Source organism: Loxodonta africana, chromosome 4, assembly GCF_030014295.1.
Source record: "Loxodonta africana isolate mLoxAfr1 chromosome 4, mLoxAfr1.hap2, whole genome shotgun sequence".
Taxonomy (NCBI): domain Eukaryota; kingdom Metazoa; phylum Chordata; class Mammalia; order Proboscidea; family Elephantidae; genus Loxodonta; species Loxodonta africana.
In genome coordinates, this window is record NC_087345.1 from 142,119,729 (window position 1) to 142,143,443 (window position 23,715).

Below are 23,715 nucleotides of genomic sequence, written 5' to 3' on the forward strand. Positions count from 1 at the left end.
TTTCAAAATGGCTCTGAGATGTTTCTTTCCTTGGAATGGCTTAACTCTTGCAGAGGCCTCCAACTATAAGATGAAGAGGACACAGCATGGATTAATGGCTTTGTAGCCAGACTGACCTGGGTTCAGAGCACAACTCCTCTGTAGTAGTGATGCAACCTTTGCGACCCTCAGCTTCTTCTTCTTTGAATGGAGCTGTTATTTCATCTCTCATAGGGTTGACATGAAAATTAACTGAAATAATGCATATGAGATATTTGCTTGCTGTTTCCTTCTCCTCCTAAACTTCCCAGGGTATAAATAGTTTGAGGATGGGACAAATTGTATTCATTTTGTGGTAGTTAAACTAGTTAGGTGCCATGGTGACTGTAGTAATGTTCCCCACTCCCACCCCCATCACCACCCCCTAGGCTAGACTCTGAATCTTGTGAGGTTGGAGATGGTGTGTTAATCTTTGCTATTTTAGATGTGGAGTAGATTTAGAAACTGTTTTAGTTATTCCTGCCCTCTACTCATGCCCCCTTGAAATGTAATTCTGCAGTTCTTCCCACCAAGAGTTAGAGCCTGTTTATCCCTTGAATCTGTGCTTGGTCATGTGATGTGTTTTTGCCAATGGGACATACGACACCCACAGAGATTCGAAAGAGGTTTGCACATTAGGGCTTGCACACTTGCCATTCTGGGGGAACTCTGCATAAGAGCCTGTGAAGGAGTCCAGGCCAACAAACCATCCCCTTTGCCTTAGTTGGCGTCAAGCCAGCTGCCACCCAGGAATGAGGCTGTACTAGACCACCCAAGCCCAGCCAAGCTGGCCCAAGCCAGAAGAGCCACCTGGCTGGCCCACTCAAGGCATTGCAAAAAATAATAAAATGCTTGTTATAAGCCACTAAGTTTGGGGATGAATGACTAACTTATAAATGAAAGGAACAGGGACTATTCCAGTTTTCATAAACTCTGTAACCTTTGCTTATATACTTCATTATGTTATAGGACCTTTGTTTTATAGATATAGGTCCTGGAGAGAGAGGGCCACAATTTCAAAGAATACTCACAGGATATATAGCTAATTAGCCTGGAATCAGCAAACATCAAAGACATGTATTTGGGGATTTTGGTTGGAGTCAGATAATCTCTTGAGAGTGCAAACTGAGTCAAGACTACCCCAGTCATGACTCTCTGATGTCCCCTGATGAAGCATTACACACTACCTGGAAAACCCACGTTCCACCCACAGCTGCTGCGTTCCCTACACACTGGCTTTTTCAGTGAATGAATGAATAGTAGATGGAGCTACAGCTTGGTGGCCTAAATCGTGCTGCTGCTCCTTTTGTTGAGATTCTTGCAAAGAAAAAGAGTATAGTTGAAAGCAAGGCCCTTCCCCTTCACCCAGATAAAGAATTCACTGTTACTCATAACCACATATTTCTATAGGGTTGCTATGAGTGGGTTTGGTTTTTGGTTTTTTATCTTAAGACTTTAGGGAAATAAAGTACTACTCTAAAGCTTGGTTACTAAGTATCTGATTCAAACATCCCCTGGATGTTCAGATAAATTTGTATGTGTGTCCCAGAAATGATCCAGGTTTCTACAGTGACTCAGAATTATTCTGCCGTTCATGAACAACTTCAGCGGAAACCAGTCTAGGATTATTGGTGTGATTGTGACTCTGACGTATGTCGCAGGAATGTGGATTCTGCTGAATGTATCAACTTACCTCTTCGTTGTATTAAAAATTTCTTGTCCAAATGAAAATCTTTGCTGTACAGTGCTGAAATCATCTGAAACAAGAAGAATTTATCTGATGAAGAAAGAATATGTTTTACAATGTGCCTGCTTTTAACCTTCTGGAGAATCTTTCTTGATCTTCTTCGTACATTATTCTCTGGATACAAGTCTCTTTCTTTTCTTTTTTCCTCCAGGCCTAGATCCCTCTTCTTGATTGATATCCTTGGCCCTTTAGGGTTGATCATTGACCCCTCCACATTAAGTAAAGTCAGCCAATAATACAAAGCTATAGATCAGGTCACCCTACAGCACAGAAATATAGTACATTAACTGAATGAAAGGACTATATTATTTAATGAGTATGTGGACTACCAGGAGGAGAAAGAAAGAGAACGAGATGCTAATCAGTCAATTTTTTAACCAAGGCTTATGACACTCTAGAGAGTCCATTTGTGCCCTAATACTGCTTACAGAACATTCTGGGAAGAGGGGCATTTATTATTTTATTCAAAACCTCTAAGGGGCTAGAAAAAAAAGAAAGCCTAAGAACTGCTGTGATTTGGAGATCATTATTATATTGGCATTATATTGGCAGTCCTTAGCTTTTGGTGTTTTTGATTTTTAGAGTTTGTACTTTGAAGCTTTATGAGAGGCAATGTAGGATAGCAGTTGAGAGCTCAGATCCTAGAGCTAGACTGCCTGGGTTTGAATCCCAGCTTTACCGCTTGCTGTCTGTGTCCTTTGGGGAGGTAATATAACTTCCATGTGCCTGTTTTCTCATCTACAAAATGGGTATAATAATAGTACCTATCTCAAAGGGTTGATATGAGGATTTAATGAGTTTATTTATATATATTATATACATATATATATATATACACACACAGACACAAAATACTTAGTATAGTGCCTGGCACTTAGTATTGGCTATTATTACGATACCTTGATATCACCAAAACAAACTTTTATTAAATGAATTTGGGCTGTTATATGTGAAGCTGTGACAGGGGTGCCACTTTCAGGGTTCAGCAGTATCTTCTTTTTAGTACAGGCAGTCCACTGGTTACAAGACTTACTTACAACCCTTAGTTTTTAATCAACCCCAGTGAAGCCTATATTAAAAATTCGAGGTACATATCGTGGTTCATAATAACAAATGAGCACTACTTTGCAAAGCACATCAAAACATTATTATTATTACTGTATTATTATGTTAAAGGTGTTTCAGTGTATCTGGAAGTTTGTCTTTAATCATTAGTTTTTTATGCATGCAAAGGTGTACTGTATACTAAGACTTTTGACTAACTGATGTTAGGTACAAACCGTCCATGACTGTTCTACTTATGTACAAATTCAACCTAAAGACAATCTTAGGAACAGAACTTCTTTGTAATCTGGGGACTTGCAGAGATACATAACTTGTTTGTTGAATTTTTTGAAGACATTAGTGCAAAAAGGAAATACCAGTAATAAGCATAAGAGACTGGTGATGAATGTGACTCTTGTAAACCTAATATGATTGAGACAAAGATAACAATTAAGTATGCCCAAGGTAGTGAAACTTTAGCCTCAGTTGAATGCTTTGTAAGCAATTATCAGCCATGTTCAAATGTGAAAAACAAGAAAATTAACGAACCATGTGTAAAATGCCAGAAGTATACTATTTGAAAGTGTGTCCAAAAGTGAGAAAGAATCAGGAATCTGTATAATTTGATGTGAGAAAATACAGACAGCTCCCACCACCACCAAAATAACTTGTAATTCTGTTATTTGCCTTTATCATATTTAACTTTCCTACATGTCTTTTTTTAATTGTGGTAAATTTAACAAAACACTTACCAGTTCAACATCTTTTACATGTACAGTTCAGTGACATTAATTATGTATTCGTTATGTTGTTCACTCATCACCGTTTTCAAATTCTTCCATCACCCTTAATAGAAGCTCAGTGTCCCGTAAGCACTGAATCCCCTCTCTTCCACCAACATGCGTGCAACACCCCCCTACCTCCACCCCATAACCACTAATAAACTTTGGTCTATATGTGCTTGCATATTTTAGATATTTTGCAAGTGGGATCATACAGCATTTGTCCTTTTATGACAGACGTATTTCATTCAGCGTAATGTTTTCAAGGTTTATGCTGTAGTATGTATCTGGACTTCATTTCTCTTTATGTGTGGTGGTGGTGTTAGGTGTCGTCAGTTCCAGCTCGTAGCAACCCTATGTACAACAGAACAAAACACCGTCCAGTCCTGCCTGGTCCTGCCCGGTCCTGTACCATACTCACAATTATTGCCGTGTTTGAGGCCATTGTTGCAGCCACTGTGTGGCTGTCTTTTTGAGAGTCGTCTTCTTTTTACGGACCGTCTACTTTACCAAGCATGATGTCCTTCCCCAGGAACCGGTCCTTCCTAATAACATATCCAAAGATCGTGAGACAAGGTCTTGCCATCGTCCTTGCATCTGTGGAGCATTCTGGCTGTACTTCTGCCAAAACAGATTTGTTCATTCTTCTTGCAGTCCATAGTATATTCAATATTCTTCACCAACACCATAGTTCAAAACAGTTTTTCTTCGATCTTCCTTATTCATCATCAGCTTTTGCATGCATATGAGGTGGTTGAAAATGCCACGGTTTGGGTCAGGTGCACCTTAGTCCTCAAAGTGACATCTTGGCTTTTAACACTTTAAAGAGGTCTTTTGCAGCAGGTTTGCCCAATGTAATATGTTGTTTGAGTTCTTGACCACTGCTTTCATGGGCATTGATTGTGTATCCAAGTAAAATGAAATCCTTGACGACGTCAGTCTTTTCTCCATTTATCATGATGTTGCTTATTGGTCCAGTTGTGAGGATTTTTGCTTTCTTTATGTTGAGGTGTAATCCATATAGAAGGCTGTAGTCTTTGATCTTTATCAGTAAGTGCTTCGAGTCCTTTTGGATTTCAGCAAGAAAGGTTGTGTCATCTGCATATCGCAGGTTGTTAATGAATCTTCCTCTAGTCCTGATGTTGCATTCTTCTTCGTATAGTCCATCTTCTCGGATTATGTGCTCAGCATACAGATTGAATAAGTATGGTGAAAGAGTACAACCCTGGTGCACACCTTTCCCGATTTTAAACCACGCAGCATCCCCTTGTTCTGTTGGAATGACTGCCTCTTGGTCTATGTATAGGGTCCGATTATGCACAATTAAGTGTTCTGGAATTCCCATTCCTCACAGTGTTACCCATAATTTGTTATTATCCACACAGTCAAATGTCTTTGCATAGTCAGTAAAACACAGGTAAACATCTTTCTGGTATTTTCTGCTTTCTGCCAAGATCCATCTGACATCTGTAATGATATCCCTCATTCCACATCCTCTTTTGAACCTGGCTTGAATTTCTGGCCGTTTCCTGTCGATGTACTGCTGCAACTGCTTTTGAAGGATCTTCAGCAAAATTTTACTTGGGTGTGATATTAATGACATTGTTAGATAATTTCCCCATTCCATTGGATCATGTTTCTCTAGAATGGGCACAAATAATGGATTTCTTCCAGTTGATTTGCCAGGTAGCTGACTTTCAAATTTCTTGGCATAGATGAGTGAGTGCTTCCGGCATTGCATCCGTTTGTTGAAACATCTCGATTGGCATCCTTTAATTCCTGGAGCCTTGTTTTTCGCCAGTGCCTTCAGTACAGCTTGGACTTCTTTGTTTAGTACTGTCAGTTCCTGATCATGTGGTATTTTCTGAAATGGTTGAATGCTGACTAATTCTTTTTGGTATAGTTACTCTGTATATTCCTTCCATCTTCTTTTGATACTTCCTGCATTGTTCAATATTTTGCCCATAGAATCCATCAGTATTGCAACCTGAGGCTTGAATTTTTTCTTCAGTTCTTTCAGCTTGAGAAATGCTGAGCATATTCTCCCCTTTTGGTTTCCTAACTCCAGGCCTTTGCTCATTTCGTTATAATACTTTGTCGTCTCAAGCTGCCCTTTGAAATCTTCTGTTCAGCTCTTCTACTTCTATCATTTCTTCCATTCACTTTAGGTACTCTGTGTTCAAGAACAAGTTTCAGAGTCTCTTCTGACACAGACTAAGACTAGGAAGAAGGACCTGGTGACCTACTTCTAAAAAAAATTGGCCAGTGAAAACCTTAGGAATAACAGCAAACAATGTCTGATATAGTGACAGAAGATGAGCCCCTCAGGTTGGAAGGCACTCAAAATACCACTGGTAAAGGGCTGCCTTCTCAGAGTACAGCTGACGTTAATGATGTGGATGGAGTAGAGCTTTCGGGGCCTTCATTTGCTGAGGTGGCACGACTTAAAATGAGAAAAGTGGCTGCAAGTACCCATTAATAGTTGGAACATGGAATGTACAAAGTGTGAATCTAGGAAAATTGGGAAGTTGTCAGAAATGAAACGTTTGAAAATCGATCTCCTAGGCATTAGTGAGCTGAAATGGACTGGTATCGGCCATTTTGAATCACAGAATCATATGGTCTGCTATGCCGGGAATGACAAATTGAAGAGGAATGGCATATTAATTGACAAAAAGAATATTTCAAGATCTATCCTGAGGTAGAATGCTGTCAGTGATGGGATAATATCCATATGCCTACAGGGAAGACCAGTTAATACGACTGTTGTTGAAATTCACGCACCCACCACTAATGCCAAAGATGAAGAAATTGAAGATTTTTATCAACTTCTGTGGTCAGAAATTAATCAAACATGCAATCAAGATGCTTTGATAATTACTGGTGATTGGAATGTGAAAGTTGGGAACAAAGGAGGAGGATCAGTAGCTGGCGATAGAAATGACACCGGATATCACGTGATAGAATTTTGCAAGACCAACAACCTATTCGTTGGAAATAACTTTTTTCAATAACACAAACGGGAACTAAACATATGGATGGAATGGAATACACTGTTATCAAATCAGCTACTTCTGTGGAAAGAAACTGTGGAGAAGCTCAATATCATCCGTCAAAACAAGGCCAGGGGCTGACTGCGGGACAGGCCATCAACTGCTCATATGCAAACTCAAGCTGAAACTGAAGAAAACTGAAACAAGTCCACAAGAGCCAAAGTATGACCTTGAATATATCCCACCTGAATTTAGATACCATCTCAAGAATAGATTTGATGCATTGAACGCTAGTGATCAAAGAGCAGAAAAATTAAGAGGTTATTAAAAAGCAGGAAAGAAAAGCCCAAAATACATGTCAGAAGAGACTCTGAAACTTGTTTTCTTTATGTGTATGTAACATATTTTGTTTATCCATTCATCTGTTGATGGATATTTAGGCTGTTTCCACCTTTTGGCAATTGTGAATAGTGCTGCAATGAACATTGATGTACAAGTATCTATTTACTTTCCTGCTCACTTCTTTTGAGTATATACCTCGGAGTGGAATTGCTGGATCATACGGTAGTTCTGGGTTTAACTTTTTGAGGAACCGGCAAACTGTCTTCCATAGCAGGCTATACCATTTTATACTTCCTTGAGCAATAGATGAGGGTTCCATACATACTTTTTTAAGTCTGCATTGTGCATAAAAGTAGAGGATTTGTACATATTAATACGAGCCTTTTCCCAACCTCTGTTGAATTAATGTGTTTCTGATGGTTCTGCACCCCTTCCATGTTTCTATACGTAACAGACTTCATTCTCAATAATAGGCCCAAATACTTCTACTAAGGGTTTTCTTTTTTAAATTATTTTGTAAAAAATACCTCCTACTAAACTCCAGTAGGTGTACCCTTGGCAGTGAGTTTTGATTTTGTATTTTCTGCTTTAGTAGTTAAAATACTAATATAGTATTCTTCTGGCTTCTGTTTCCCTCTCTCTATAGTAACCTTTTTTTATTTTAGGGCCTCAGCTAGATATAGCTTCACAATCTCTGGATCAAGAAGTTCAATTAAAAGTTAAAACTGAAATTGAAGAAGAGCTGAAGTCTTTGGACAAAGAAATTTCTGAAGGTCAGTTTGTTTTTATTTTCCTAGTTAATTAGTAGATTCTGTTTTGGTGCGGTTTGATTATTGTCATTTTAACTTGGCTTTTATAGTAGGGTGTTCTGAATATTACAAACTTTTTTGGTATATGCTTATAATGATGAAACTCGAAGGTAGCCTTTTTCTCACCTGGGGTTATGTTTGTAAAAGTTTCCTAACTCTTCCCAATAGTTTAGATGTAACTCTTTCTAGTGTTAAGTAATGGGCTAAATGATCACGTTAAAGTCCTTTCCATTCAATATGGTTTGATTTTGGCATTTTTATGTACCAATCAGGACATTTCATTTTCATACGTATAAATGCTCTTTTGTTGTTTGCTGCTGTTGAATCAGCCCTTAGCTCCTGGTGACCTCGTGCACAATAGGATTGTACCACTGTGATCCAAAGGGTTTTCACTGGCTGATTTTTCAGAACTAGATCACCAGGGCTCCCTTCATAGCCTATCTTAGTCTGGAAGCTCCAGTGAAACCTTCCAGTATCACAGCAACACTTCAAGCCTCCACTGATAGATGGGTGGTGGCTCCACTTAAAGTACATTGGCTGGGAACCAAACCCTGGTCTCGTGCATAAAAGGTGAGAATTCTAGATAGATTGTTGTAATATTACATCATAAGCCTTTTTAAAAAAGGTTTTCAAACTCCTAGAGTGCTTTATTATTCCTACGAAAGGTCAAGAGCTGGAGGCCTTGGCATGATCTTTTTTAAATAGTTATTATTGTAATCATTTCCATGGATTGAATGAATAGTTACTTAATTTTTTCCCTGTTATTGAGGGGAGCATTTGGATTATTTCCTGTTTTGCTTTACGTAAGTAACAATTCATGAGTATAATATATGTCCACACAGAAACTTGTACACAAATGTTACAGCTTTATTTTTATATATTTCACATACTATAAAATGCATCCTATTATTTTTTCATTATGAAAGCAATTAAACTGACTGCTCTGACTGGGATCACGATAGAGGGTCCTAGGCAGAAAAGTGGGAGAAAATGTAGAACAAAAATCAAATCCATGAAAAAGACCAGACTCACTGGCCTGGTAAACCCTGGAGTATTCCCTGAGACTATGGCCCTAAGACAACCTTCTAACTTGGACCTGAAGCTGTTTCTGAAGACCACCTTTCAACCAAACAATAGACAGGCCTACATAATAGAGAGGAACAAACTCCTTAGAACTGTTAATTATATGAGACCAAAGGGCAAAATCTGCCCAAAAGCAAAGACACAAAGGCAGGAAGGGGTAGGAAAACCAGACACAATGTAACAGGGAACCCAGGGCAGAAATGGGGAGAGTGCTGACACACTGAGGGGACTGCGACCAGCATCTTGGAAAATTCTGTGTACAAATTATTAAATGGGAAACTATTTTGCTCTGTAAAGCTTCACTTAAAGCACAATAAATCATTTTAAAAAAAGTGATTGAAGACTGTTGAAAATTAGATGCAAACCTCATGCTTTACGAGGGTTCTCTGCCTTTCATCTCATTTGTATCTTGAAACACTTATTATGTATTTTCTTCCAAATAGCTAGGTCTGTATAACATGGAGTTAGGAAGGAGATAAGCCTGATAGTTTGAACTGAAGAAAGATAGGATATGACTTTTTCTTTTCAATGTGCAACTTTTATACTTCACGTATAGCTTTCACAGTTATTAATTTTATCCCTGTGTGCGAATATTGAGTTTAAAAGGGGAAAAAAAACAAAAAACTGAACCCATTGCTGTTGAGTCGATTCTGACTCATAGCGACCCTATAGGACAGAGTAGAACTGTCCCATAGAGGTTCCAAGCAGCGCCTGGTAGATTCCAACTGCCAACCTTTGGGTTAGCAGCCATAGCTCCTCCTCACTATGCCACAGGGTTTCCTTGAAAGGGAAAGTAATTGATTATTCCTCTAAGGTGGTATAAACCGATTAGAATCTGGTTTAAAAAGTGCCACATTTTTAAGGTAAAAACAAGACCTTATAAATTATTAAGATAAGGATGATAGAACCAAGAATTGCCTCTCATTTATCATGCTTATACTAAATTGGGCAGTAATACTATATGAAATTGGTTGGTATATTTTTATATTCCAAGAAAGATTAATATCCATAATGATTATCTGACATTTTTATGTGGTGCATAACTGTTAGCTTGTTCCCAGTATTAGATGTCTTAACTCCTGGGCTTTAGAACATAACCTTTGATGTTTATTAAGTTACGTTAGGTTTTTATTTTGTTCTCTCTTCAGCCTTCACCAGCACAGGCTTTGACCGTCATACTTCTCCAGTGTTCAGCCCTGCTAACCCAGAAAGCTCAATAGAAGACTGCTTGGCCCATCTTGGACGGAAAGTGTCCCAGGAACTGAAAGAGCCTCTGCATAAAGCATTGCAAATGCTCCTCAGCCAGTGAGTTACCATTGCTGAGTGGGATTGTGCTTCTCTGGATTGCTCGTGCAGCACCAGTTTGGTTAAGGCTTTGTTTTAGGTGAACGTTGTCACTTCTTTTCTGACTTATTTTTCTTCACTTTTGTTTTCCCAAAGCATCTCTGTTTGTGGTTTGGAGTGACAACTTTGCATCAGAGCAGTAATGTAGTTGTTCAGCATGGAGTTGATCATTTTTATTTACTTGTTGTGCTGTTAGGTTTCAACAAATGCTTTTACCGAGTTGTAAATACAAGCTGTTTTGTTTGTCCTAACCACTTGTCTTACCATTCCCTGGCCCATGTAGATATAGTGCCGAGGGTTTTGTATATTACATTGTAATGTGAGATTAACGTTATGTTTGTATTTTAGGTGTCCCAGATGTTGCTAAAGTTTGGGGTTGCACATTTGCCCGTATAACTACTTCCACACACTTATAGTGGGCACTTAGCTCCTAGCTGTGGTTTTGACAGTTAGTGCTAAAGGCAAGAAGCAAGTAATAAATAGTGAAAGTATATTAAAATAGACCAAGTAATTTATTGTAAATATCAAAAATTCATTTCCCCTAATTCTTTGCTGAGAACCTTTAAGGAATTGGTATGAATTAGGAAAAAAGTTTTTTTTTTTTTGTCTTAACAAAGATTGACAACTTTCTAAAACAGGATGAATCGAAGACTGCTCCTTCACTGAAAGGGCCAAAATTCAGATGCTAAATGATTATTGTAAGGTAGTTCCTTACCTTCAACTAAGTAAAGTTTATAGTTTACTATTTGTTAGAAGGAAGCAATTTGGGTCTTAAGAAAATTCTGTTTGTTTCTTCATATTCTGGTGAATTGAGCAAATATAAAAATTTTACTTAACACTTAGGAAAGAGTGGCATGAAAAAATTTTTTTAATCTTATAAATAACTGGAGAGAAGAATACAGGTGTCAGACAATAAAACTTAGGTAGGAAATTTGGGGTTATAGCAGTGGTTTTCAAAAAGTATTCTATGAGCCTTAGGATTCCACTGAGGTACTTTAGGGGTCCTTGAAGAGGTGAGGGATCTGTTGAGTGGGTGGGACTTATAGCTCCTTTTCATTTTTCTTCAACCAAAACCAGTATACTTTCATCTGTTTTATATATTGAGGTTTCATATAAGATTTGAAGAAGGAAATCTGCTTTATATTAAAAAAGAGGGAGGAAAAAAAACAGCCCTTATAAAAACTATTGGGCCTGGGAGTTAAATAACTAAGTGAGAGGTTTAAGGCAAAAAAAAAACTGTTTCCAAATTTGCTGCAGACTTTGAGCAAACCATTTCACTTTATATCTCGATTTCTTCATCTGCTAATTTTAACTTTACTATCTGTAATAAGCTCTCCAGAGAACAGTGTTCTGTAGTTAAAAAAGTAAACAACCCAATATTATTGTTTCTGCAGTCCTTTTCATAGTCTACAGGAAAAATTGCTGTCTTTCTCACTGTAAAGTAAATTATACTTAAAAGAAAATTATATTGGATGAATATTTATTTTGTTTTTGTTTTCCCCCCAAACCTTGAATACCAAAACAATTATTTTTGAAATTAGTGTTTCTGGTTGCATATCCCAGTCAGGTTTCTTTATGAATAATTTTTTTTTCTAGTTTGGAAGTTGTTAAGCTTTATTACTAATACCTTAAAAATAACTAATTGATTATGAACTGTAAGTACTATACTGGTTGAAGGTAATATCTTTTAAGGTAGAATATATCCCCTACTCCTCTAAACTGTTTTATTAAAATGAGAAATTAATCCCGAACTCCTCGTAGAGAAGAGCACCAACAGTTTCAGAATGGTGCCCCAACCCCCTTTTCTTCTTTAGGTAGGGCTGGTCGTTCAGCTGCTTAACTTTGCTGTGCATTAGGTTTCCTTTGAATGTTTAATATACTGAGTCACTTACATGCATGTATGTGTGTACGTGTAATGTTTCAAGTTGTATTTCATTCTGAAGGATGCTAAAGTACTTTAACCTGATAGACAAGCTACCAGTAAAGACTACTGTGACCCACAGCAGCGTGAAACAGTTCAGGAAAGGAAGTGAAGGGACTGATTACACGCAAGTAAAGCTTCAGGGAGAATTATAGGTAGGTAGACTGTATAGTCAGGGCCGGATTAAGGCATGTGAGGGCCCTAAACACTGATAATCTGTGGTACCCCCTCCTATGCTTACTCACACATTCAAACGGGATATGTGAGTTTTATTTATATATATATGTATATATACACATACACACATGTGTGTATATATGTATATAGGTGTGTGTGTGTCTTAGCTGTCCACCATGTAACTGTTTTTCAGTGCAACTATAATATTAACAATTGAATGTAAAAGTGGCGTATGCCATTTTAGTGGAATGGATGAACTGGATTGTAAGATTTTCAGTGGGTGAATTTTGCAAGAGTTAGACTTGAAAGCCCACCCCTACCTCTTGTTTATCAGAAAGAAGTAGTGTACTCTCAAAAGACCCACTGAGATAAGGAGTTTCATTTACATAGGAGGGGACCATAGGAGACAGATGTCAACGAAGGCACTGAACTGGTAGGGGCCTCATAGCTTAAACAGACTTGTGCATGGGCACCCTTGTGACCCTGAATGAGTTTTATTTCTGACTGGCACATTCGTATACATGGGAGCTGGTATCAGTTTCATTTAGTGCCCTGCCAGTTCCCTTCCACTGTGGCGCTCGCTTTTCCTTGTGTCCTGTCTGCTTGGCATCTGTTAGTCTTTGCTTTGGACAACTAGTGCCCCTGTTTTGTTGATGCCTCAAACACACGCTTACCTTGCTTACTGGGTGATCCATCCCTGTATACAGTGTCTGCTGAACTTCAGCTTTTACAAGAGTTAGCATTTAGCCCAGGTGTTCTAAAAACTACGAAAAGGTTACTTTAATGGAAAAGTGATATCAGGAAGGTAGTACATAACACCTTATCATTACAAAAGGTCATCTCTGGTAACTCGTCTCCTTTAGCATCACTGTAGTACTGATTTCATATTGACTTGTCTTAAAGAATGATGTGCCTGTCACCAGAACTGTTTTCTTGAAATCTCTATATCAGCTCTGTCTATCCAACACAAATATAAGCAACGTATGTAATTTTAATTTTTCAAACAGCCACGTTAAAAACAGATTAAAAATATAAAAGTAAACATAGGGTAATTTTTTCTAATTTCAATAATATATTTTATTTAATCCAATATAGCCAAACTACTATCATTTCAACATGTAATCACTATAAAAAATTATTAATGAAATATTTTATATTCTCTTTTTCTCTCAAAGTCTTTGAAATCTACTGTGTGTATCACACTTTCAGCACATCACTAGCCACATTTCAGAAGTTCATTAGCCACTTGTGGTATCTAGACATTGTCATGGCAAGTGTTAAAATCCTAACTTGAAATGGGAGCAGGGTAGCTTTTGGAGCCAGATTGAATTAGGTATGTAATTCCTACTCAGCTGCTTGTCAGCTGTGTGGTCTTGGGATAGTTTTATCTTTTCTGAGTGCTCAGAGCAGAAAATGCCTTTGGAATGAGATTTTTGAATCCCATGTAAGCAAGACTCCTCCCCCTCCTTTTTACACGTGTTAATACCTTGGTGAAAAAGGATGGCGGACGGGGGGTGGGGGGAGGTAGATTTTATTAAGTCTGCCGTCCAAACTATAGATGCCGCCTTACATTACTTTGTATCAAGTATTTTTTTCCCTTAATTTGCATGTGAAACAAGGCTTGGAATATAGCACTTAAAAGTCACTCAACAAGTTAGTGTTAGATCAATTATTTGAGTTTTTGGTATGAACAGGATTTACATAGGAATAATCAGAAAGGATTTTTTTTATGCCCTTTAGGATTTTATATCATAAGATGCCAAGTTAAAAATGGAGCTCTGTTTATTACTCTTACTTATTCCAACTCCATGTATCCTCAGTTTGAAAAATCTTCCAGGTGATATGTCTCTTGTTTTTAAATATTTTAGATGATTTGCCTTTTAAAAATGTTCAAATTGTACTATATATATATACACACACACACACACTAATGAAGTCGTTTTTATTATTTTTATATGAACCTATATTAATAACCCATTTATTTGTAACAAGGAAATCCTACCAAAGAAACTTCAAGCAATTACAAAAATATTTATTAGAATAAATATTTATCTTGTTATATTACTAACTGCTCTCCCGTACTGGCAGCATGTATCTCAGCCTACAGGAAGTGCTTGCAGAAAAATGCATACTAAGTGCTGAAAGCCACATCTTACCCCAAATAACATATTTTGTCACTTTAGCAAAAAGTTCAACAACGTAGTAATAACTGTATATTTATTCCTCTGGAGATTTAGAATTTTCCTTCTTTGTGACACAGACTTTTAAAAAAATCTCTACAGGCCAGTGACATATCAGGCTTATCGGGAATGTACACTGGAGACTGCAGTTCATGCCAGCGGCTGGAATAAGGTATTAACCAAATTATCTTTTTTCTTACAAGACTTTAGTGTGTTAATGATAAAGTACAGAAGGAATTGATCACATGATATAGCAGAAAACCAGTAGAGCTCATTATGTAGGGTATAAATAAAGCCAACTATGTTAAGTGGATTATCTCATTAATGCTGAAATGTTCTGCCTGGCCCCAAAATCCATCTCCCATAGTGTGTCATCCTTTCTTCCTGTCTGTCCTGAATTTCCCATAATTTTGTAATTTCTCTGTGTTTGATGTGACATTTATCTCCAGATGGTTATTTGTTAACATGTGCGTATGTCTTGGGGGAAAAGAATAAGGACTTCAGTTGGCAAACACTCTCTTCTGATTCTCTTAAATGAATAATGCCATTTGTGTTTTATAGTTTACAAAATATCTCATTTCATCATCACAACCATTCGTTGCAGAGGGCAGAATGGATTTTATTAGCTTTTATTTATTCGTTTCCTTACTTAGTTCAGGTGTATAATTAGAGAATCAGAAAAATTAAATGACTTGCCTAGGACTCTTTGACTTGGAAGTACTGCAACCAACACTAAGATATTCTGATTCCAGTTTCAGTGTTTTTTTTTTTTCCACTAAGCCATACTGCTCATCCATTTTCTCAGGCTGTATTATCTACTTATCACCTCAAAAAGGCAGAAAGCCTAAGGGAATGCAGTGTAGGTGGCTAAGTGCAACATGTAGGAGCCCTGGTGGCACAGTGGTTAAGCACTCAGCTGCTAACCAATACGTCAGCAGTTCGAACCCACCAGCCATTCCTCAAGAGAAAAGCATGACAGCCTGCTCCTGTAAAGATTTACAGCCTTGGAAACCCTATGGGGCAGTTCTACTCTATCCTGCAGGTGTGCTGTGAGTGGGAATGGACAGCTGTGGGTTTGGTTTTGTTGTTGCTGAGCTCAATATGAGAAGAAAGTGTGCCCCTTAATGATACGGTGCCATTGAGTCGATTCCGACTTACAGTGACCCTATATTCATAGTGACCCTATAGGACATAGTAGAACTGCCCCATAGGGTTTCCAAGGAGCAGCTGGTGGATTTAAACTTGCTGGCTTTTTGGTTAGCAGCCAAGTGCTTAACTGCTGTGCAGCCAGGGCTCCAACATGGTACTCGGGATGAACAAATTCAGTAAAATTATTTTACAAATAGCTACTCCTACTACTCAGAATTGTTTATGATATGGGTCAGGCCATGTGACCTTAGATACCTAATTGATGTATATTATTTTTCCTTACCTTAATATAGACTTCGGAGGCATTTAGTATAATAATTAGTAGTATAGGCTTTGGTACCAGACTTGTTTTGAATCTCATCTTTACCAAAGACTGGATGTTTAATTTGGGGTAGGTTAATTAAACTCTCTAAATGTTAGTTTTCTGGACATTTCATATAAGCAGAAACACGTAATATGTGGCTTAAGTCTCTTTTATATATAGTCTTAACACTCCCCCTACTCTACTTTTTCCCCTGTAATTTACTTATAAGTTCTTTATCCTGTAGAATTTCCTACCTTCTGGATTTTATTGACTGCATCCGTGAAGTGTCACTGAACATTTTCCTCTATACCTGTATTACTTTTCCATTGATAGATAGATGTGGAGGCTTGATCAAATTCAGGTTTAATCTTTTTGGCAAAAATACTTCTTTGGTGATGTTTTGTATTTCCTACTGCATCACACTTGTTAGGTGGTGTTGAGTTGCTTCCAACTCATAGCGACTGTATGTACAGAATGAAACACCGCCTGGAACCTGAGCCATCCTCACAATCGTTGCTGTGTTTGAGCCTATTGTTGCAGCCACCATGTCAGTCCATCTTGTTGGGAATCTTCCTCTTTTTCACTGACCCTTTACTTTGCCAAGCATGATACCATTCTCCAGGGACTGGTCCTTCCTGATAACATGTCCAAAATACACGAGACAGAGTCTTGCCATTCTTGCTTCTAAGGAGCATCCTGGCTGTACTTCTTCAAAGACAGATTTGTTCATTCTTCTCACAGCCCATGATATATTCAGTATTCTTCACCAACACTGTAATTCAAAGGCATCAATTTTTCAGTGGTCTTCCCTATTCATTGTTCAATTTTTGCATGCACATGAGATGATTAGAAATACCATGGCTTGGGTCAGGTATACCTTAGTCCTCAAAGTGACATCTTTGCTTTTTAACACTGGATGGCACATAATGTCTTACTGTTTTTTTAAGTCATATTTTGAAGCAGACAGGTCAAGGACATTATTCAGACCTAATCAGTAAATTAGTGCAGGTAAAATTTGTGGGCTGTGACATTTACTAGAATTGTTAAGGCACAGGAAGGTAAGGTGGTAGATTGATGGGCCAAAATATGTAATTTATCATCATAAATATCCATTTTACTGGAAGGATCCATCAGCGCTGTGAATTTGCGTGCATTATTTCTACACCAGGCAAACTCATGTATTTGTTAATAAAAGGATAAAATTATTAAATTTAACTTAAACTAACCTGTTGGAGGAAGAGACTACAATGTATATATGAGCTGTCAGGGGATTGGATAAAGTATGTAAATAAAGGTGAACCAGTGGAAGTAATCTCTTTCAATGGTTAAAAGTACCTTAGCAAGAATGAAGAACGCCAAGGACACAAGGTAATTATGAGCCCAAGAGACGGAAAGGGCCACATGAACCAGAGACTACATCATCCTGAGACCAGAAGAACTAGGTGGTACCTGGCTACAACCGATGACTGCCCTGACAGGGAACACAACAGAGAACCCCTGAGGGAGCAGGAGAGCAGTGGGATGCAGACCCCAAATTCTCATAAAAAGACCAGACTTAATGGTCTGTCTGAGACTGGAAGGACCCTGGTGGTCATGGCCCCCAGACCTTCTGTTGGCCCAGGACAGGAACCATTCCCGAAGCCAACTCTTCAGACATGGATTGGACTGGACAATGGGTTAGAGAGGGATGCTGCTGAGGAGTGAGCTTCTTGGATCAGGTGGACCTTGAGACTATGTTCTCATCTCCTGCCTGGAGGGTAGATGAGATGGTAGAGGGAGTTAGAAGCTGACAAAATGGACATGAAAAGAGAGTGCAGGGAGAGGGCGGGCTGTCTCATTAGGGGGAGAGTAATTGGGAGTATGTAGCAAGGTGTATATAAGTTTTTTTTTTTAGCAAGGTGTATATAAGTTTTTATGTGAGAGACGGACTTGATTTGTAAACTTTCACTTAGAGCACAATAAAAATTATATTAAAAAAATAAAAAGAAATATCTTAAGTCACATTCCATATGAAATTGGTTACTAAAGATTAGTAAGTAAGCGCAAGTAAACCAGTACTTACCACGCTTACTGGGTAATTCACCCCTGGACAAATACTAATGATATAAGCACCATGCTCTAACAAGCTAAAATGTCCCAATTAATCTTGTCATCCCTTCCAATTTAAACATTGTATGTTCAAAGATTAGCTGAATTATAGAAAGACGTCAATTAAAAAAACTAACATTTGTTAAAAAAAAAAAAAGTACCTTAGCATTCCATCACAAAAGCTGTTGAAGGAAAGAAAGAAAGAAAAAAAAAACTTATGTGCCTTGTGGGGATTACTAGTAAGGAAATGACTTAGAAAAAGGAATTCAAAAGATAAGACTATTTGGTTGCTTTTTAGACTTAGAAATATGCATAGTGAGAACTCCTAGGAATGGATGCTTGGGAATCTAGTTTTAACATTTTCTTCTTTTAATGATATGAGAGAGGGAGTTCAAAATATCAGGTGTACAGATTATGTCACATTCTTGTGTGTAGTAAACTACCATGTTCACGGAGATCAGGTGTAGAACTAATTCAGGAAGCTTTGTATGTGGCACAGAAATTAGAGGGGAAGTAGGTTTAACCGTTTAAAGAAAATTGTCTGAACTGTACTTAAAAGATCATGGACCTGGAAGTCATCATTCAGGTCCCTGAAGATAGTATAACAGGTCAAATAGATGATCAGCCTGGTGTACAAGTCATTCAATAATTGTATGAGGAGTAAAAGGTAAAACAGCCGTCATCAGCCATAACATGTATCACCGAGGAAAATACTCTTAACCAAACAAAATGTTGGTTCTCCTGTAAAGTGAAGTTTCTTCACTATGGTTACTACGTCTCAAGAAGGATATAACTGGGATGGCGAAGAGCCAGGAAAAGATAATTTAAATGATGAAAGCAGTAGAGGAGTTGTCATATGAGGACAGAATAAAAGATTAGATTCTAACCTGGAAATACAGTCAATGAGATGAAATATGATTAATGACTAAAGGAATAAAAGAGAATTGCAGATTTATCATTGGATTATTGTAAACTAGAGTATGGAAGAGGTAAATTTGGAACAAAGTACTATTTTATATAGCTAGTGTAAAATGTTTGCAACTCAGCTCCTCAAGAGGTAATAGAGCTTAAACATAAATAACTTTAAAATGTTACCTGCTGGTGCACTGGGATGTTGTAAGGTACAGAACGTCCAGGACTTTGAAGTTGGTATAAAGGACAGTGAAGCAGATTCACAAGCCATTCCTTAGTGCTCCTGCCAGGGGCAAAATACTGGGCTAGATGGAAAACAGTGGTTGTTTTCACCTTAAAAGTATGACGGGTTTTCTTATTGTGGAAAAAACCTAGTATATTATTCTTTATAGCCCATTACCTCTCCATTATTGTTAAGAAAGGGTTTTCAGTATATTTTGGGCTAAAGTTCTTTTAGAATGTACAAAAATGGAGTGTTTGTTGCGTTTGTTTCATTCAGACTTTAATACAGACTTCCTCTGGACTGCTTTTACTTAAAAGCCAAAGGTTATTAATATGAGATACAAACTCAGTGTTTTTTCTGTTTGTCCTCTTTTGCAGAAATATTTTGTCATTCCTCAGTTATTACCTTGGCAATCCAGTAACGAGGAACTGAAATCGATTCAATTTCCTTTTGCATTCCTTTTCCACTCATGTGGAGACCTTTTGATGTTTTAGACAAAAGGGAATATCTGCAGATGGTTAACTGAAAATATTTAGTTCTTTTCGGTATGTAATTTTTTTTAGGAAGGCAAGGGACTCAAGTTAGTTTTCGTCATAGACTTTGATGACTTTTCAATAGTGGGAGCCCTGGTGGCACAGTGGTTAAGTGTTCAGCTGCTAACCAAAAGGTCGGCAGTTTGAATCCACCAGCTGCTCCTTGGAAACCCTGTGGGGCAGTTCTGTCTGTCCTATGGGGTTGCTATGAGTCGGAATCGACTCCATGGCAATGGGTTTGACTTTTCAGTATTGAGCATAGGGTTTTTAGGTATGGGTAATACTGTCTTATTATAGGTTTTTGATGACTTTTGTCTAATGGCCCATAATTTTTAAAAATTCTTATTTTCAAATAGACGGTAAAAGCACATGATACAGAATATAAAAAGAAAGATATACAGTGAAAAGAAAATTTATTTCTTATCCTTGCCACCAGTTACCTAGTTCCCCTTCCTCATACCTGTTGCTGTCAAGTTGATTCCAACTCATAGCGACCCTATAGGACAGAGTAGATCTGCCCCATAGGGTTTCCAAGGAGCACCTGGTGGATTTGAACTGCCAGCCTTTTGTTTAGCAGCTGTAGCTCTTAACCACTATACCATCAGGGTTTCCTCCCTTCCTGATAGGCAACCACTATTACCAGTTTCTTATGTATTTTTCTAGAGATACTATAGGATTATACAAACATATATGTGTGTTTATGTATTTATTTTGTCTTTACACAAATGGTAGCATATTGTACACACTCTTCTCTATCTTGCTTTTTTGCTTAGTAATTCACTAAAGTAAGCCTTGGAGGTTGGGCCAGTAAACAACCTAATTACTTTAAACAATTGCATAATATTTTATGGATAACCAAAATTTATTTTACCAGCCCCTATTGGGTTGTTTCTAGTCTTTTGCTCTTATAAACAATGCTTCAGTGAATTTTCTTGTATATATGTTGTTTCATATGTTTCTCTCTCCCCGTCTATCTATCTGAATACTTATATTTGATAAATTCCAGAAGTGGAATGCTAAGTCAAAGGATATGAGAAGCTTTAAAGCTCTATAGGTTTTGCCAAAGTTTTCTCAATGGAAGGTCATATCATTTTATACTCCACTGGTAGTGTATACGAGTGCCTGTTTCCTTACATCCCTGCCAACACATTGAGTTACTTTACGGGTGAAAAATGATATCTTCGTTTCATTTTTGTCTGCATTTCTGTTATTTTAAATGAGGGTAAGGGTATTTTTATGTTTAGGAGCATTTGTGTTTCCTTTTCTATGAATTACCTGTTTTCAGTTTTTGGTCATTTTCTGTTGATGTATTCACTTTTACTGATTTAATATTCATCTTTCTATAAAAGATCTAGGATTTTTTTTAAGGTTAAAAAAACTTTAAGGTAAAAATTAATGCAGTTAGAATTTAGAAAACACCAAACTTTTCCATATTATTCACTTATTTCATTCATTGTTCCTTTAGTAGATGGGAAGTAGAGATTTAGAAGTACAATGGTTAAATTAAGTGGGTTTTTTTTTCATGATTCTTAGAATCACATTTTAAAATATTTTAATATCAAGTAGTTGATATTTTCTCTTAAAAATGTGTTATTTTTGAGCAGCATGTAAGGAAAAGGTACCAAGTTTAGTAAGATCAGAAACAATTTTTATTATACATTATGACTTTTAAAAACTATGAAATTCTTAGAAGAAAACATAGGAATAAATCTCCGTGATCTTGGGTTAGGTTTTGGTTTCTTTGATGTGACATCAAAAGCCCAAGTGACACTTGAAAAAAATAGATACATTTGATTTCATCAAAATTTAGAATGTTTACACTTCAGTGGACACCATAAAAAAGTGAAAAGAGAACTCACAGAATGAGAAAATATTTGCAAATCACATATCTGACAAAGGTATCCAGAATATATAGGTAACTTTTATAATGCAACAATAAAAAGACAAATAGCATAATTAAAAATAGGCAAAGAATTTGAATAAACATTTTTCCAATAAAGATATACAAATGGCCGATAGGCACATAAAAAGATGCTGTACTCTGCGAGCCATCAGGGAAATGCAGATCAAAACGTCAGTCAGATACCACTTCGTACCCACTAAGATGGCAAAGAGATAGGCAAGAACAAGTGTTGGCAAGGATGTGGAGAAGCTGGATGTGTTGTTTTCCTCATCTGAAAGGTACAGAATAGTTCGATCTATAGAGACAGAAAGCAGCTTAGTGGTTTCCAGGGACTGAGGAAAGAAAGGCAATAGGGAGTACAGCTGCTGGGTACGAGGTTTCTTGTTGGAGTATTGGAAAAATTTAAATTAGACTCCAGTGATCGTGGCACAAATCTGTGAATGTTCTGAAAACCCCTAACTGTATACTTCTAAGTGGGTAAATTTTATGGTATAAAGCTATTAAAAATTTTTTAAAAAAGGAGTTTTCTACCTGGATGATTTCTAGTTTTGAGTCATCCAAAAGTCAAGTTAATTATATGGCTATCTGAAAACATAGTCATAATTCATTATTCCAATACCCTAAAATGCCAAACTGGCAAATCTGTTTAGTGATGCAGCTTAATTTAAGTTTCATAGCCTGAAGAGCTTTGTTTATATAAAATTTCTTGGTCAGGTGCCATGGTTAATAACCTGAAAATTGTTTTCTAAATGATCTTGTAATCTTAAATATATATATATATTTTTTAAAAAGGACAAAAAAATACATTCCAGGAACATCAGTACTTTCTAACAGGTGATGAATAAATTATCTATTATACAGACAAAATTAAAGAAAAGCTAATACCTTGAAAAAGCCGTTTTTTAAATTATACAAATATATGAGAAATATTTATTTGAGAAAATTCAGATGTGCAAGAATAGAAAATAATCCAGAATTGTGTTATGTTTGGCTGCAAGTAAGAGAAATCCTAGCTAATAGTGTTCTCAGTAGTACTCTTAGTTGCAGCAACAGTTCAACAGTGGCCTCAGAGTTTCAGCGTTGTTCTTTCTGCTCTGCCAGCAGTTTTTGTCATCATGCTTCTTTCCTAATTGCTACAAGATGACTATTACAGCTTTAGTTGTCACATCTACGTTTGACAGAATAAAGGGGGGATGGGGGAGCACCAGTGTGCTCTCCTCTCAAGCTCATCTCTTGTGAGAATACCAAAGCTTTCCCAGAAGCCCTCTAGCAGAGTTGTCAGCACTGGATTATGTGGTCAACCCCAGCTGCAAAGCAGTCTGAGAAAGCAAGTATTTAGCAACAGGAAATAGCATCGTCATAATTGACTTTAATCAGCCATCATTTCTTGTCTGGGCTAGGTGTATTGTTCCCCTGACTAAAATCAAGACTCTGTACCAAGGCGGATGGAGTTGCAGGGAATGGCTCTTGGATAAGCAGCTACCAGTGTGAGCCACTTCCAGCACCCCCACAACCCCACTATTTATATTTTGATATTTCTCTCATGATCTCTTTCAATACATGTTTATTTGCTAAAATATAATCTTACTACAAAGAGTATACATGTTACACAGTGACCTTTAAAAATATGATTAGCTTCTATATGTCAAAGAAGAATCAAGTGTTTATTTTCTTACTATTAAAGTAACACTTGTTAATTATGGAAAATAGAGATTAAAAAAAAAAAAGATTCAGACTTTCACCATCCAGGTAATCCAGCAGGGATTAACACTGGAAACATTTTGCTTAGTCAAATATATGTGTGCTTGTATGTATACCTTTATTTATATTTAAAATGAAAGCTATAGTTTAATTGGTTGAATTATTGTTTAAACATACAATTACTGTTTTGCTTTTTTTTTTTGTAAATAGTTTTTATTGTGCTTTAAGTGAAAGTTTACAAATCAAGTCAGTCTGTCACATACAAGCTTATATACACCTTACTACATACTCCCATTTACTCTCCCCCTAATGAGTCAGCTCGCTCCCTTCTTCCAGTCTCTCCTTTCATGACCGTTTTGCCAGTTTCTAACCCTCTCTGCCCTCCTATCTCCCCTCCAGACAGGAGATGCAAATACAGTCTCAGGTGTCCACCTGATACAAGTAGCTCACTCTTCATCAGCA

General features: G+C 37.2%; 1 protein-coding gene across 4 annotated transcripts in view; it reads left to right on the plus strand.

The window, feature by feature from the left end:
- Positions 1-23,715, plus strand: part of BCL2L13 (BCL2 like 13) — a 95,263-nt gene that overhangs the window by 42,636 nt on the left and 28,912 nt on the right. For all 4 annotated transcript variants that reach the window (XM_064284808.1, XM_010590778.3, XM_064284807.1 and 1 more), the window contains exons 3-5: positions 7,592-7,699; positions 9,967-10,123; positions 14,543-14,612. In XM_064284808.1, the coding sequence (XP_064140878.1) occupies positions 7,592-7,699; positions 9,967-10,123; positions 14,543-14,612 (335 nt within the window). The remainder of the gene's footprint in view (positions 1-7,591; positions 7,700-9,966; positions 10,124-14,542; positions 14,613-23,715) is intronic.